The 18,204-nt window shown below is 37.1% G+C and overlaps 1 protein-coding gene across 1 annotated transcript in view; it reads right to left on the bottom strand.

Moving 5' to 3' along the window:
- Positions 1-18,204, bottom strand: part of LOC107756674 (multidrug resistance-associated protein 5-like) — a 37,596-nt gene that overhangs the window by 5,800 nt on the left and 13,592 nt on the right. The window contains 15 exon segments of the mRNA XM_016573874.1: positions 2,145-2,234; positions 2,371-2,548; positions 3,305-3,557; positions 3,682-3,811; positions 6,903-7,049; positions 8,321-8,505; positions 9,099-9,210; positions 9,515-9,640; positions 11,037-11,240; positions 11,396-11,468; positions 11,564-11,688; positions 12,784-12,855; positions 13,099-13,449; positions 15,147-15,254; positions 15,356-15,534. Coding sequence (XP_016429360.1) covers positions 2,145-2,234; positions 2,371-2,548; positions 3,305-3,557; positions 3,682-3,811; positions 6,903-7,049; positions 8,321-8,505; positions 9,099-9,210; positions 9,515-9,640; positions 11,037-11,240; positions 11,396-11,468; positions 11,564-11,688; positions 12,784-12,855; positions 13,099-13,449; positions 15,147-15,254; positions 15,356-15,534 — 2,333 coding nt within the window.

Below are 18,204 nucleotides of genomic sequence, written 5' to 3'. Positions count from 1 at the left end.
CACGGGAAAAACTAGTTTTTTTTTTTTTTTTTGCGCCTTTTTGTTTTGATTTTTATTTGTTCAAAGGCTTTTTATGCTACTGGTTATGCAGGACAATAGTGCTATGACATTTTATACAAGTTTAGGGGAAATATTATGAATGAAACTTACTTAACGACAAAAACAGTTGCTACGTCAATATCCTTACGAATCAAATAGCTGTAAATAATCTATAGTTGCCAGTAGGGCAGAGAACAAAATTCACGATTCGTTTCGATTTGGATTCACAAGCTTGCGATTTGATTCAATTCAATTCGATAGTGATTATTTTGAATATATATCAGGTACAGTACATGGCAAATTTTCTACTAATTTCTAGTTAACTAATACAAAATTAACTAATTTATACACAAACACTTAAATTACACTCAATGAAGTTTTTATAATAATAAAGTTATAATACTTACTTTACAATTACGTAATTATTTTTCTACTCCAAATCGTTTTTTGAAATATAAACATTTAAATGGTGGCTGTCATTAAAACTTGACGAATGTATTCAAACATAAATATTGAAGAACAGTAAAAATTATAATGAATATGTTGTATGGTGCTTCATTTTTCTAGCTGAAGTTTGTTTTTTCTGATGTAAATGTGACAGTATAACACAAGCTGTTATACTGACGTCTTTTGAAACACTGATTACATGAGACAGGAGACGGATTTCGGTAAGTTGTACTCTTTCTTTTAACACCTTCGGATGTTCATTCATGTTTATTTCGTGCTGAAACTGCTATTAAAGCGGAGGAGACGATCAGTTTGCGCTACCGCTTCTCTTCCACTCCACATTAAACAGCGCCAAAATGGTATTTGATTGAATATTGTAATAAAATGGACAAAATTCGAAATCTGAGACTTTGTTTGATATCAAAAGTAACAAAACACAAAGCTTATTGAGATTTATTGAATGGGAGGTGCGCAACAATGTTCCGTTCATTAATTGAAAACAGGTTAGACTAATTGATTCTTGGGATTTAAGAATCAATATTGTTTCAGAAAAATGAGAATCGATTAATATCGAGAAACCTATATTTTTTACCCAGCCCTAGTTGCCAGTAGATGCCAAGTTTTCTTGCAATTTTGTTATATTTATAGGTTCTTTTCATACACAAGAAGTGTGTTCAAACAGCAAAGGTAAAGAACAGCAGCCAGCAGGCTTATTCTGCACAGCTTCTCCAGAGTCCGGTTTGGTGAACCGGTTCAATTATTTCATCAAAAAGAACCGGTTCGAAAGAATGATTCGATCATGAACCAGACATCACTCTGGACCCATTGTCTGAGGCTCTGGATTTCAGGTAATAACGTTGTAAATAATGTTTGGTTTCTTGCACAGACTGATCGTTTCACTTCATAAGACCTTAATATATCATCAGGAGCCATGGGGATTCATTTTGTGTTTCTTGATATGCTTTTTAAATTTATTTTATGAATCACTAAGGACCACAGTTTCAGCTAAAAATCTTCTTTACTGTTCTGCTGAAGAAAAAAAGTCACCTACATCTTGGATGGCCTGAGAGTAAATTAAACAGCACATTTTCATTTTTGGGAGAACTATCCCTTTAAATTTAATATACAATTATCATAATGCAAGGCAAGCCTGTAGACTACAATTTGATTTGATTCATAAATTAAGCTATTTCAAACGGATCAAAGAGTTTTACTGCACTTCTTTACTCTTCTAGTTATTTACCTATAGCAGCTAATGTATTGGTAGTCTCACAGAAAAACCTAACTTTTGCAATGCAAAATAAGTTGGATACTTTGTACTTCAGAACTCAGCGAGACCATTATTGGCTTCATTAATCAGTGTAAAATGCTCTCCGCCACAGTAAGACAGCTGTACTGTTCTGCTTTGATAAGAGCCTCCTGAAACAAGCTGTGTCATTCGCTATGATGCTCTGTCTGGCAATAAACGCGTCCCATGAAGCCTGCTGAGCGGGATGTAGCAGGCTCAGTATGCAGCGCGCTGACCGCTGGGCTCAGCGGCCTGTGCAAAGTAAAGAGCTGATGTCTTTTGTGCGCTGTGTCAGTTGAATAATAAATGGTCTGTCCCTTTCTATCTGCCATTGACACAACCAGCACGCATGTGTCACAGAAGCTTCTACCTTTATGTAATGATTGATCCGCTCCACTGATGTAAAGCGGGCTTCGGTTTCAGAAAGCAGCCTCACGGTGAACTGAAACAGGCCGGTTAGCTGGATGTGGGAAGGGAAAGAAATGAGCAGTGAATAACAACTGAGCAATAGTGAGCAATGCTAATTAATCACGGCACAGTAACGGTCCTGCCTTACAAGCGTCCCCACTCATATACAGTATGTGAGAGCGGCGCACCTGTACGGCGTAGGAGATGGCCAGACCGGCGTAGGCAGGAGGAATGCGGCCGTGCATGAAGACGATGAGGAGGGCTATAGTGGTGATGAGAGAAATGCTGATGAGGTCCAGACGCACAGCCAGCCAGCGCATAGCACAGCTGAACAGATAGTGACACGCTTGGTGCCCCAATAAGCTTCTTGGGGCTTATTGCTTTTTAAAACCTTTAAAACCTAAAAGCCACTAGGTTTGGCATTTTTCATGATTTTCTGATGCAATGCCATTTGTGAGTGTGGCTTGAGCATTGTCTATGTGCCGTTTGAACTTTGTGCACACTTTCTGCGGCCACGGTGTATACAGACCTCAAGTAAAGTTTCACTTCAGTGTTTGTTTCAGAGAGAAAAGTTCTGCAAAGTCATGGAGGGCATTCTGCTGTGTGAATATTACCTGTGTATGAAGTCAGCTTTAAAATTATTTAGCATTTTATAAAATTAGTCTAGAAATTTTCACTCAGAATTTGCTAGTGAATTTTACAATTACAAATAAATGGCAAGAAAAAAACGTAATTAAACATGAAATTTAGGTAGAAAACTGAAATATAATTTTTTTTGGTAAAACATTCTACAATAGTTGTTTTATTTACAAATTTTTACAGTCTATGTATTAACTATGTATATATATATATGTATGTATGTATAATATATAAAATTAAACATTTAACTTATTAACTATTTATACACACACACACACACACATATATATATATATAATTAAACATTTAAATATTTAAATTATTAATATTTATTTAAATTAATATTTAAATTTCAAATAATATAAGATTTTGGTTAATACATAAAAACATTGTAAAACAACACAATTATATTATACATAGAGAATATAGAGATAATGTTTATTATCTTTATTATCTATAATGTTTTTGGCAGATTTGGAACACACATATTTGTTGATTAATCAGCCTGACCTATATATTTGGTTCTACTTTTTACAATGACTCAGCTCAACTGTTTGGCCCAATAAATCTGTAAGACCAAACCTGGAGATGCGGTTGACGATGAAGAGGAACGCCCCTAAAGGAATAATGGAGAACAGGAACCAGGGAAAGACAACGCCCACCATGCCCAGGCAGAACAGCACTAACGTCACATTCTGGAGCAGCATTTCGGCTTGCATCGCCAGACGCACGTCAACTACGCAAAGAGGAAGAACAGAGAGCGAACGTGTGAGAGAGCGAGACATCAAAACGCTTCGAGAAGCCCCCGTCATCCTGCATGTGAAAGGATTTGTGAAGAGAGAAAAAGAGAGGTTCCTCACCCTCATCCATGTCCCTGGAGAATCGGTTGAGAATGCGTCCCAGGGGTGTTGTGTCGAAAAAGCGCATGGGGCTCAGAAGTAGAGTCTTAAATAGTTTATCATGCAGAACCGAGGCTGCCCGCACAGTGCACTGCAAAAACAACAACAAAACAACACACACAACAGCGTTAATAATGCATGCACCCACACACAACAAATGCTAATAAATGGGCCGGTGATTAAAAAAACCTATACAATTCTTTAGTTAGGGTCCATAATGCAAATAAACAGGTCAGGGATGCACACAAACATTTACACAGCCATAATAGCTAGATTTATACGAGGGAAAACCTTGGCAAATATCCAGGAATGCTTCTGCTCTGTGAGGCTCTGCCTGAGACATCACACACATCCTCAGGAAAATAGGTGCATTTCCTACTTTGATAACAGATATTCACTGGAATAAAGACTTTGCACGGCCCATTTCAGAATGGCAAAAGAGCTTAAACAATGCTCACAGTTGTTCCCTCCTGATACATCTGGTTAGAAACAATAGATGATTTAAATTAAGAGGACAGAGACCGCTTCACTAGCTTTTTTGGTGCAAATTAAAGTTATTTAAACATATTTAATATCAGTGTTGACGAAAGTTACTTTTAAAAGTAATGCATAACTATGTTGCATTACTCCCTGGAAAAAAAGTAACTAATCGTGTTACTTTTTAAGGAAAGTAATGCATTACATTACTTTTGCGTTACTTTTTCTCGTCTGGGCTGGGCTTGCTTGTTTATTTTTAATATAAAAAAGTTCTATTTTTGGCAAATGTAAATGAATAAGCCTCAGGCTGAAGAATACATAAAAGGATTTTGTGAAGACATTTAATTATTGCAGGTTTGTGTAATATTCTGAGTTTGTATTTCATTGTTTTTATTCATTTTGAGGAATACTGAATCTGTTTAAATATGAGTAAATACAAGTGTATTGGTTAAGTGAAAATGTGTGTTGTTTGGAGGTCAGTAAGATTTTTTTTCCCCAAAGAAATTAATACTTTCATTTAGTGAGGATTTATTAAATTCAGAAGTGACAGTAAAGACATTGATAACGACTGGGTAAAAAGAGATTAGCCATCACCGAGGAATTAGTGAATACAAATGGCACACAATTACACAGACACATAACCTCTCTAATGTGCTGTCGGCTCTGCTTAATGGAGAAGAGGGCACGGGGTCCTGAGGGGACATGTATACTCAACCCTCCAGCTCAAAGTCAAGACACTGGACAGATAAATGGATTTAGCCTGCAGGCAATTTCAATTAAAGAGCAGAAAAAAATAGAGAAAAGCAGACACTATGTCATGGATTGCAGAGCAAGGATTCGGTGTGCCAATGAAACTGAAACTGAAGTACACTGTGCTCAGGGGTGTGCAATATTTCTCATGTACGATAATATTGTAATTGTTTTAACGATATGCGACCTGACGCTATTGAGTCACTCACAAGCAAAAAAACAAGCAAAAACACGTCTTGAGAGTCCAGAAGCATTGACTGTGTGATGAAGCCTATTAGAAGAACGCAGTTAAAATGACCCTATAATTCAAGTTATGAAAACAAAAAATGTATTTATAATATACGATATAGTTAAGTTATAATAACACACAGAAGAGTGCCACATCAGTGCGTGAGTGCGATTGCCAATGTGATATTGATTTTATAGTTCAACAAACAAGAAGTTAATATTGAGTAACACTTTAGACACAATATTGTCAGTTTGTCTCTGTTTCGCCAATGAAAAGCGGGAGCAGAACATTTGTGCGTCTCAGAGAAACTCTGCGGTGTTTCGTTTCTGAATGAATCTGTTTTTGAACGAATCATTGGAGTCAATGACTCAATGATCCATTCACTGAAATGGTCACTCGCTTTGTTTCTAAATAAATCACCCATTTTGAATGAATTGTTTGAATGAATGATTCAATGAATCACTCATTAAGACAGGGACTTGCTGCCACCTACTGGCGGTTTTAGTGTCGTATTTATTTAAGTACCCAGTGTTGGGGAAAGTTACTTTTAAAAGTAATGCCGTACAATATTGCGTTACTCCCTAAAAAAAAAACTAATAACATTACTTAGTTACTTTTTATGGAAAGTAATGTGTTATGTTACTTTTGCATTACTTTTAAAATCTGGGCTGGGCTTACTTGTTTGTTTTTAACATAAAAAAGTTATATTTTTGGCAAATGTAAAAGCCCTTTAACATTAAAAGTGAAATGAATAAGCCTGAAGGAAATGTAAATTCACGTCTGTACAGTAGAGGGCGCAGCTCAAACAAACCTTTCAGCTGGGCTGCCATTCTGCATTGCATGAAGAAAAGGATGCAAGAGAAGAAAGTTCAATACTCTTCGGCGATAAAATAAATAAACACATATATTATGTTTATCTGAAGTCATGCTTATTAGCATGGTTGAATTGGATCATCGAAGGTCAGCAGCAAAGACATTGAATACATTGGATTAAATACATAAAGGATATTTGTGTTATTTAACATATTTAATTAATGCAAGTTTGCGTCATATGAGTTTGCATTGTTTTTATTTATTTTGAGGAATGCTGAATCAGTTTTTTGTGTGATATGAGTAAATGCATGTTCACATTGAGTCTAGAACTACATCATGTTCACACAGTCTCTGCACTCACTCCTGATTTCTCTCAACATGAGGACAGGAGAGCTGTCAGTCAATACATGGGAAAGCAAAGTAACTGGATTTACTTACTTGAAAAAGTAACTCGGATATTTTCTTGTAAATTAAAAAGTAATGCATTACTTTACTAGTTACTTGAAAAAAGTAATCTGATTACGTAACTCACGTTACCCCAGACACTGAAATTACCAGCACAAAAACACACTAAGCAAATATCGTTTAATTATTGTTACCGGAAAAAAAATCCCAAAACATATCGAGATATCATTTTTTGTCAATGTCACAAATCCCTACACTGTGCTATGAGCGTGCCCTGTCAATAACATTCAGATTCCGCTTTGGGAAAAGGCATTAATTGTGATGCCCCCTTGACAGATTAACCTGGTTCTCTCAGGTAGATTCAGCCAGTGATGAATAGTGCATGAGTAAAGAGGAAATGCATCTGCCTAAGTACCTAAGTGTTTGATGAAAAATTCAGCTGTGTGTAATGGAGACAGGAAGCCTGAACAGAGGAATCTGGTGCGCTGACAAATAAACTCCAGATTACCTTGACGAACACCAGCCCTCGCACCGTCTTCAGGAAGAGCGCCGCCCCCATGGATAGGACGTACACCCTGGAGTAGTACTGTATGTGCGGATTCAGTCGCATGCTGTCGCTCTCGGCGGTCTCGTTCCCCTGCAGCAGCGAGGAATTCTGCAGGGACAAAAGAACATCACCTTGGAAACATGATCCATCCCTGGAGATTCCCAACAAACCATCTGAACTGCGTGCACGAGTCCCAGTCTCAATTATTTTACAGAATGTGAGTTAACTGCAACATCTGTTGCCGTGATTGTCCCTCTGAGTAAATCGTGTGGAGTCTGGCACTTCTAATTAGATTCGGGATTGATGTTCGTTTCGGCTAGGCATCAAAACTCGGCAATTAAAGCTGGTGGTTTGTCACCTTAAAGGAATAATTCACCCAAAAATAAAAACTGGCATCATTTTTTTTTTTTTTGTCGTTTTTGTCGTTCATGTCGTTTCCAAACATGTGAAGACTTACTTTCTTCTGTGAAACTCAAAATGAGAGATTCTGACCTGTTTCTGTTTTCCTTGCAATTATAACGAATGTGTAATGAAGCTTTCAAGCTTCAAAAAGAAGGACACAAAAGAACCAAAAAAAGTGTCATGGTCAATTTTAAAGGTTTTTTTTTTACTCTAAAATGTAAATTCTGTCATGATTTAGGCTACCCACCCTCTTGTCGTTCAGTTTCGTAAAACACAAATGAAGATGTTTTAATCAAATCTCTCTCTACAGAGAAAGTCTGTTCACCCAAAACTCTGATGCTTCAAAATGTTTGTAAAGAGATCAAATTAATAGATCCATATTAACTGAGCAGTTTAATCAAAGTCTTCTGAAGAGCAGGGCTGCCAGGTCTGGATGTTTTATTTGTAAGCATCATACTTTTTTTCTCTCATTTCAGTTAATCTCATAAAACTAGTGAGCTAAGCCAGTAGTAGTAAACATGGCTGAAGGAGCGAAGAGCGGAACAGACAAACCGATTCAATTGAGTGAGTCATTTACGCTGGAACTCCGGTTGATTCAAACTCAAGTGACTTCGATCATTCAGTTCAAGCGATTCACAAGCAAAAACCAGTTCAAAAGAGTCTTTCAGTTTCTAATTTCGATGTATTTGAAATGCTGTAAACATGATGACAGAATTTTCATTTTGCGGTGAACTAACCCTTTAAGCTATTATTCACGAAATAATTGAAATCCACCCTAATTCTCTGTTGCACATTGATGAAAGACAAATGATTCTTTTGAGTCAGATCATGTCAATGCATAGGATGACGGGAATGATTCATTCAATGATTCGTTCATACTGATCAGAATTTCTCTTTTTGTTTTCCACAGAAGAAAAAGTGAGTTAAGTGAAGATGAGTGAGTTGTTATTGTTGGCTGAATCATCCCTTGGTCTTACCCCGCTGCCTTGCCCGATCCAGTGACTGAGCCACCAGTTGCTGAAGGCGATGCTGCCGGTGGTGAAGAGGAAGAGGAGGATGTTTACGATGAAGGCCAGAGGCCCTCCGGCAGCCTTGATGTAAGTAGTGTACACTTGCCAGGCCACGGCCCCGCTCCCCTTTTCCTCCGCCTGCATGAGCTGATCTGTGAGGGGCACATCAGACCACAGAAAGAGAGAAGAACAACAAAGAAGTGACTCATCACCGACTGTCAAACCTACACTTCCCAAAAGAGGTCACGTGGTGGCAAAGGACTGGAATAAATGATTGTGCCAAACACAATGTGTTTTTGCAATTAATTACTGATAAAAATTCATAGTGTATACATATTGTATATTTATATTTTAATGTATTTTAATATGTTACATTAACATTAACACACATGCACACACACAATGCAATTTTGTAAATTTTAATGTAAATATAAATTTGTAATCAACATATATATACACACACACACACACACACACACACATATATATATATATAATGTATTTATAAATATGAATATATTTATAATAAATTAACAATGAACAAAAATGCATCAACACAAAACATGACAATCTGAACAGGTAAAAAAAATGCATATGCAGTTTCTGCTATTTTCAATGTTTTTTGTTTTTGTTTTTTGGGGTAGTATGTTAATAGTTATTATAATGAATCTCCACAGTCATCCAATACAGAACTGAAGTCCTGAAGAAAAAGCAGATGAGAAGCACTGGATTAAACCCTCCTCACCTCCTTTCTTGCTCTCAGTATGTGGTTTGGCTGCAGGGCTGACATGCAGGGACCGCGGGCTGCTCTCCTCCACGGCCCTCTGCTTGTTTTTCAGGTTCTTCCTCACTAGGTTCTGGATAAAAGATGAAGAAAAAGAGAAAGAGCGAGACCTGGTAAAGAGCAGCCTGCAACTGATTAACAGAACAAATCAGCCAGAACAATGGCTGCTGGGTCATTAATACAGAGATCAGTGACAATGTCCTTCGGCTGTTACTCCTACAGATCAATTCATTTATAAATGACAAAAGCACGGCATGAATTAACATTTCAAATCCAGTGGCTCTGCAGCCCGTGGTTCATGCATTTTGCAGAGGGTGATGTAGGATGTTTTGTGAACGTGTGACCCTGGTGTTTTCCCATAGGGCGGCGCATCGCACCTCTTGCTGCACGCTGTTGAAAAGGGCAGCGTAGTCTCGGCCTTTCTCCATCAGCTGGACGTGTGTGCCGTGCTCTGCTATCTGACCGTCCTTCATTAACACCACCTCATCACACTCAGGCAAGAACTGCAGAATAAACACACCCGCGGGAACGGACACAGAGCGTCACAAAATACCGTGAGGAGGCCTTATGTTACATTAACCTATTAATATCACATTAGAAGTCATTTGCTCATTAAATAAAAAATTTTAAGAGACAATTTTGTGTTTTAAAATTTTTTATATGGGATGCATGACATGCCATCATTAATCTTTTTTTTATTTTTTATATATTTATTAAGATTTTTTTATTTATCAGTAACAGTAAATATCGGATATATCCCCAAGCATTTTAATATCATATTAACAGTAAATGTTAGTAACATATCAGTAACAGTAAATATTGGACATATTATAAGTATTAGATAAATATTTATTAAGCATATTAATATCATATTAGATTCATTTGCTCAATAATAAAAAGGTTTTAAGGGAAATTTTTGTGTCTTTAAAAATTTTAATAGGAATGCATGATATTCCATCACTTATCAATAATTTTTTTTTAATGTTTATTATGATTTTTTATTGATCAGTAACAGTAAATATTGGATATATATCATCATATATGTTTTAAATCGTGCTTTTGGATTTTTTTAAAATTTCCTCTACTTTTTCCTTTTTAGATTACCTATCCGCCATGTAATGCCCACTTAAAACATAAAAAAAAAAATGTTATAATGTTATGGCATTAAATCTCATTATAATGTTATGGCATTAAAAATGACTAATTTTAGTTTTTTGTTTATAAAATATTTGTTTATATATGTACATATAAAATTCAGACATGACAGAATAGAATTTTCATCTGCCATTTATCAGAAGTTTTACTGTTAACTATTAAAAATGGTTTGTTAATTGGAATAAAGCTGAAATAAAATAAAATATAAATATAAAGGAAATATAAATAATATACAATTAAAAAAAAAAACTTCAATGAAAATTAGAAGTGCTGCCTTGGCAACTAACCGAAATAAATTAAGTTGAAGTTGAAGTACTAAAAGTGAAATAATAATTAAAAAAACATAAATAAATAAAAAAGACAAAAGCAAGTGACAAAATTACTAAAACTTAAACCAAAATGAATATGAAATCTGAAAATATAAAAATACTAAAGTCTTAATACTAAAATAACAACTACAAAAATAATGAAACGACAATATAACAATAAATGTGTATTTGGCGTATTGGCCTAAATTCTAATTGGTTTTTAAAATATTTGATAAGTGCATTAAGGCATTTAAAGCCATGCTGTGTTATAGTCATGACTGAAGGGACTGCCTAACAACAGCCTTTGCAATAAAACACAGCCTCTCGTGCGAACCGTATTCAATCCACAAACTTATATAAAGGATGAGCACAATGTCTCCTGTCCCAGTCTGTGCTGTGTCTATGCGGTACATCACATGCATTCATAGCCTCTTGCCTGCAGCTGGTGTGTGACAAAGATGACAGTCCTGCTCTTGGCTGCACGGCGGATGGCGCTGTGGAATAGGTGCGATCCCACGCGAGCGTCGACGGCGCTGAGGGGGTCATCGAGCAGAAGGACGGGTCTCTCGCTGTACAGCGCACGGGCCAGACTCACTCTCTGCCGCTGACCGCCGCTCAGATTGGCTCCTCTCTCTCCTATCTACAGCAGATCATTCACTTCAGCCACACTAATCATCACACTGCATTTGTTTCAACGGCAAACTAATAGAGATATCATACGAGTGAGATTTGAACGACCTTGTGCTTTGATTGTGTTTGTCGAGGTCAGAGATTATATTATGAGCGTTATAATACCTCAGTCATATCGCCATATGGCAGCTCAATAATATCAGGAAATAAACAGCAGGCTTCCAGAACTGCGTTGTACCTGGTGAGAGATGAGCACAAAACTTGTTTAATTTTAGAAGAAAGGCCAAAGTCATTTTTATGCAGAACTCGTATATGCATGAATACACTCCGTACTTCTCCTCAATGTATTTTCTTCCAAACAGGATGTTCTCCCTGAGGGAATCGTTGAGGATCCAGGCCTGTTGAGCAACATATGCGAAGTCTCCGTTTATAGCTACTGAGCCGCCAAGAAGGGTCATCTAGACAGAAGGCGGAGAATCAGACCTATACATCTGCTTTCGTCCTGCTGAGGGGACCAGCTGCTTTATGTCCAGGCTGCTTTATGATGGTTAAAGGGGTGGTTATAAAAAATCAAGGTTTTTCATTATTTACTCTAATTTCGTGCCAAACCCATATGCTGTTATTTTCTCAGTGGAACTCATAAAGAGAAACGCTCATCCTTTCTCTAAAACAACAGCTGTCCAGCTCCAAAAAGAACATATACCTATACACTCTAAAAAATGCTGGGTTAAATATAACCCAGCGCTGGGTTAAAAAGGGACGAACCCAGCAGTTGGGTTGTTTTGAACCCAACCTCTGGGTCAAAACAACCCAACCGCTGGGTTATATTTAACCCAGCATTTTTTAGAGTGTAACATTGTACCATATGTCTTGTATGATAGTCTTCCAAAGACACTGAAAGTTAAGGCATTATTCACTGATGATCCTCCTTTCTATGTCTATTGTGATTACAGCCTTGATATAAATACATAAAACAGAGCATTATGCATAGTTAAAAGTTTTAACCATTGAAAGATTATGGTTGCTAACATTTTTTTTTTAATAAACAAGTCTCTTATGCTCACAAAGGATGTTTATTTGATCAAAAATACAATAAAAACAGTAATATTATGAAATATTATTACAATTTGAAAAAACTGTTTTCTATGTGAATATAATTTATTTCTGTGATCAAAGCTGAATTTTCAGCATCATTACTCCAGTCTTCAGTGTCACATGATCTTCAGAAATCATTCTAATATGCTGATTTGCTGCTTAACAAACATTTCAATTATTGTTAATGTTGAAAACAGTTGTGCTGCTTCATATTTTTGTGGAAAAATTGATACTTTTTTTTAGGATTCTTTGATGAATAGAAGTTCAAAAGAGCAGCATTTATTTGAAATAGAAAACTTTAAAAATGTTTTTACTGTCATTTTTGACCAATGTAATGCATCCTCCCTGAATGTAAGTATTAATATCTTTCTTTCTTTCTTCAAACAAACAAACAAACAAAACACACACCATTCTCTCTGACCCCAATCTTTTGAACAGTAGTGCGTGTAATTTCTCACCTGTCCCAGTAGAGCAGATAGCAGCGAGCTCTTTCCACTGCCGACTCCTCCACAAACCCCAACCAGTGACCCCTGGTGTACAGCGCAGAAAGCAGGCCAGCAAATTACGTCACAGAGATTTTATGGCAGTAGAGTTAGTTATGACTAGTTCTACATAAACGCTGTATTCATGAACTGTTTGCTGCATGCAACACTTGAGCATCCCATGAAAACCTCGTTTTTGTCTGAATATGATGAGAAATGTTGAAAACCCATCTGACCTTTGACACTGTGCTATGCAGCAATCGTAAAACCGCGCATGATGTATCGCAGTACCTTCCGGATGCAGAGGTCTATGCGGTGCAGGGTTTTGTGCAGCGGAGGTCGGATGCTCTGTGTGGAGGAGATGGTGCTCTGTGGGCTCTCCTGCTCCATGTGTGTGAGGAGGTGCTCTGCGTTGGCTTCCTCGCTCTCCCCTTTGCTGTCCTCTGTGGTGATGTACAAGCTCAGCTTCTCCCTCCTCAAAACCCTCTTCATGCCTCCTCTTTTCTGCTGGGCTCGGCTCTTTCTCCCCTGTGAGCCGCTGGTCTTCTCCCAGGCCAGTGTGGCGTCTTTAAACTCCACCGCATTATAGGGATCTTCCGTTTTGTTTGAGATCAGCTCCCTGTCCTCCATCAAGAAGAGCTTCTGTGGGCGCAATAGGAGGCATTAAAGGGATGGTTCACCCAGAAATTTTTGCCATCATTTACTCACCCTCATGTTGTTTCAAACCAAACAGTTGCTGGTCCCCATTGACTTCCATAGTATTTTTTTTTTTCTCCATACTATGGAAGTCAAAGGGGTCCAGCAACTGTCTGGTTTCCACCATTCTTCTTTCGTGTTCAACAGAGGAAAGAAACTAATACAGGTTTGGAACAACATGAGGGTGAGTAAATGATGACGAAATGTTCATTTTAGGGTGAACTATCCCTTTAAATCAGGGAATCCCAAACTTGTTTAGTAAACACTTTGAAGGAAACGTTCTCCCATAAGAAAAAAAAAAGTGTCATAATTTACTCTCCATGATGTTGTTCCAAACCTGAATGACTTTCTGTGAACACATAAGGAGAAATATTGCAGAATATCTATATCTTAATTATTATAAAAGTGAATGTGGACTGGGACCGTTTATGGTCCCCATTGACTTCCACAGTATGGAAAAAACAATTACATGGAAGTCAATGGGAATCATTAACCGTTTGTTCAACAACATTCTTCAAAATATGTTCTTTTATGTTCCACAGAAGAAAGAAACTCATACAGGATTGAGTAAGGGGCCGTTCACACATAACTCGTTTTTCTATTCCAGTGCACTACTTTTCCATTGTTTTTCTATGTAAACGCACTGGACGGACGTGTATGACAGTTGTGCTCGAGTCTCGTGTCATCACCTGAGTGCCTCGTTTTTAAGACGGCATGTCAAGTTAAAATAATTTCAACTTTTACAGGCAGCGCCACTCATCAATGTCAGTTCCGAAACAGTGGACCAATCAGAAGAACCGGAGGTGGAGCAAAGCTTTTGTTTACAGTAGCAAGTTGGCATGCTAACTGTTTTATTTGACCAAACATGGCAGAGGAGGCATTCTGCACTGTGTTTTTTTAAAACCATTCATGAGCGCTGCGTCTCGCGTTTTTAGACGCAAAGATGTGTTCTGGGTGAACGGCCCCTAAATGATGACAGAATGTTCATTTTTGGATTAACTGTTACTTTAAGGTCCCACATATCATCAAAGTAGCCCAGTGCAAAATCTAAAAAATAAATAATAATAAAGTTTGCATGTGTTGATGAGTGAGATCATCATCAGCATATGTGAGATCTTTAGTAAGATCTCAGTAAATGTTCATCTTGAAATACTACTAAAAATATACATTTTATTCATTCTTACATTTACTTTATAAAAACCAGTAAAGATTTAACAGCAAAAAGACACATGAACCTTGTCCTGAAAACTGAATTATACTAATAGGCCTTTTACTTGATAAAAAGTATCAGTCAGAAGACAGAAGTCATGCAGTAAATTATAAATATTGTTTTGATCATCTTGATCATTTAGAGGACTTGATACAGTAAATAATTTTTCAGTGTTATACTATCGCACAGCTTCAGAAAACTTATATATATATATATACCAATTTTATTATACATTTATGGTGCTTTTTGTCATTTTTGGAGTCCCAGTCCCTGTTTGTTCAGTGCATTGGAAAAGAGCTGCGTGGATAATCTTCAAATGTTCTCCTTTTGCGATCTACTGAAATTAATTCACGTTTGAAAAAACATGAGGGTGAGAAAATAATGGCGGAACAGTAATTTTTGGTTCGTTTGTGGATGTGGATGTGTTTTTGACCTGAAATCTTTTCACGGCCACGGAGCCTTCGGATAAAGCACGCACCGCCAAGGGCGTGACCTTTAGAGCAAAGGTCATGGAGTTGAAAACAGCAACGATGGTGAAGGCCTGCAGGTCGTGACAGAAATGAAAACAGGGCTCTGTGAGTTCAGGTTCGAGGTTGTTTACGAGCCTCGGGCAGAAAGCGGACAGCACTAGCACGGCTTTACCTGTGCTGCGGTGAGATCATAGCCCAGAGCCATGTGAAGAGTGAACGTGCACACGCTGGCTATCACCACCACCACTGGAGCCACACCCACCGTCAGGCTCTGAACACAGCCGGCCCTCTCCAGGATCCTCCTCTCTTCTGATCGAACCCCTGCAGACACACAGGAGTCGTCAAAGAAGCAAGAGTTGTTTTATGTGGTGTGACTCTCTAAATGTCCTGGGGCCAGTTGCATGAACTGCTTAGACTAGTCTTACAAGTTAGTCATCCAGTTTTTTCATTAAGACTGGACTAATTTGAATCTTAATAGTAAGACAGATTAACCCTTGGCTAACTTAACCTATCTGGTCAGACTAGTTTTTAAGAAAAGGTGCTGTATGTAATTTTTTGACTGTATTAAAGCAAATAATAAGTTTGCAGATATTTAGAAAAGTTCACATACTCGTTTCTCTGAAAAACAATGCTACAGCCAGTTATTCTGCTCTGAAATGTGCGTTCAGTGTCGGAATGTCTGTTTTTGTTTTGCTCTGTGTGACTCCGCCCACTGCCAGTTTATCCAATAGGATTTCAACACCCCGGGTTGCCAGTTGGTGGAAAACACAGCGTATTGTAGCATGAAAGCCAGCAAACGAACTGAGTCAGAGATCACAGATTCAAAAAAGGCCTAAAAGCCTCGGCATCCATCTAAACAACTCTATGACCAGAGGAATATTAATACACGGATAAATCATATCAGATATGGTACAGTAGGCTTTAGGATTAAATTATTTTCAGTGTTACTCACACTATCGCACGGCTTCAGAAGACTTGTTATGTGGACCACTTTTATAATACATTTATGGTTCTATTCTATTTTGCATTTTCCATTTTAATTATCAAAATAACAACTTGAAATTTGCAAAACATTTAATTGATGAATTTAGTTTATTTCATCAGACTCTATGTCAGCATTTCGATTCAATTATAGACGACGCTCTCAAAATGTAGTTGTGACTCCTGAAGATTTAAGGCAGCCACTTTTATATAATGTATTAGTTATTCTCTTTTAAAACTGAACTGTGTATGAACAGAACCATATTTAGCGCTCCAAACAAGACGGAAAACCTGCTGTGTGAATGTAGCCATATTGTGTTTCCAATCCTACAACACAGTTTCTAATTTACAGGAGCCTCACTACGTTCAATCCGGCAGCAACACTGAGAAGTGCAACTGTAATGGAAGAGAGATCATAATCATAAATGGGATGTTGCAGTAGATGGGGATGCTGAGGCACTGGCTGGTGTCCAAGTGTCCCATTTCACCTCCCTCTGCTGCACTAATATTTGCCTCGCGACTGCCTGCGAGCTGGCACATTCATTCAGCGCCGCTCTCTGGCTTACAGCCAAAGTGTTTTGCTGCTGGTCTAAACAACCAGAAGCGCTGGACGTAATCTCTGAAAACTTTGCTGGATCTTCATAATTCATATATAGAAGATGTTAATCTATGCAGGTTGTGATATTTTATTTATAAGTGCATGCAAAAAAGGTTTAAACAGAAGATTTACTGCTCATTTACTGCTCAGCTACATAAAATGGATCACTGGAGCAGTACATCCCAGTTTAAAGGGTTAAATGATCCGTTTTTTTCCCATATACAGCGTCCTAAAAAGTTTTTTAAGACACAACTTACATGGTACTTGGTTAGATATTTCGTTATACAATGACGTTAAAGAAAGGATAGTATGAGCGCACTTTTCAAGCAAAACATTTTACAGAAAGAGGTTTTGAATTAAAAACTGATGAATAAATATACTGTTCAAAATGAAGGTTTATATCATGAACTACACCTGTGATTCCTCCACTACACTCTAAAAAATGCTGGGTTAAATACAACCCAGTGCTGGGTAAAATAGGGACAAACCCAGCAATTGGGTTGTTTTGACCCAGCGGTTGGGTTAAATGTTTAACCCAACCTAGTAGCCCAACCGCTGGGTCAAAACAACCCAATTGCTGGGTTTGTCCCTATTTTACCCAGCACTGGGTTGTATTTAACCCAGCATTTTTTAGAGTGTAGTGGAGGAATCACAGGTGTAGATTTCATATTTTGCATCCTCTGCAATGAAGTTCATATATTTTTAAGGGTGATTTAAGTGTCTGAATACTATTTGAGGAAACTCTACCATTCAAAATCTGGGGTTGGTAAGATTTGTTGCTAAAACTTGACAAAAAGGTTCCATTTGTTAACTATATTTAATGCATTAACTAACAATGAGCAACACGTTTATTACAGTATTAATTAATCTTTGTTAATGTTAGTTAATAAAAATACAGCTGTTCATTGTTAGTCCATGTTAGCTCAGGTCTATTAAATAACTTCAATAGAACCACGTTTTAATTGTAATAATGCAATAGTAAATGTGGGAATAAACATTAACTAAAATTAATAAATGTTTTAGAAGTATTTTTCATTGTTAGTTTATGTTAACTAATGTAGCTAACTAATGTTAACAAATGGAAGGAACCTTATTGTAAAGTGTTACAGATCTTTTAAATGTATTTGAAAGCACCCCCAAGGCTGCATTTATTTGATCAAAAATACAGTTAAAAGTTATATTGTGAAATATTATTATAATAAATCACAATATAATTCAAAATCATTCTAATACGCCGATTTGCTGCAAAAGAAACTTCTAATTATCAATGTTAAAAACAGTATTTTTTGTGAAAACCATGATACATTTTTTTCAGAATTCTTTGATGAATAGAATGTTAAAAAGAACAGTATTTATTTGAAATGGAAATCTTTTGTAACATTATAAATATATTTACTGTCGTTTTTGATCAATTTAATGCACCCTTGCTGAATAAAAGCATT

Source organism: Sinocyclocheilus rhinocerous, unplaced genomic scaffold, assembly GCF_001515625.1.
Source record: "Sinocyclocheilus rhinocerous isolate Xijiao unplaced genomic scaffold, SAMN03320098_v1.1 scaffold892, whole genome shotgun sequence".
Classification (NCBI taxonomy): Eukaryota; Metazoa; Chordata; class Actinopteri; order Cypriniformes; family Cyprinidae; genus Sinocyclocheilus; species Sinocyclocheilus rhinocerous.
This window is presented reverse-complemented; position numbering and strand designations above follow the sequence as displayed.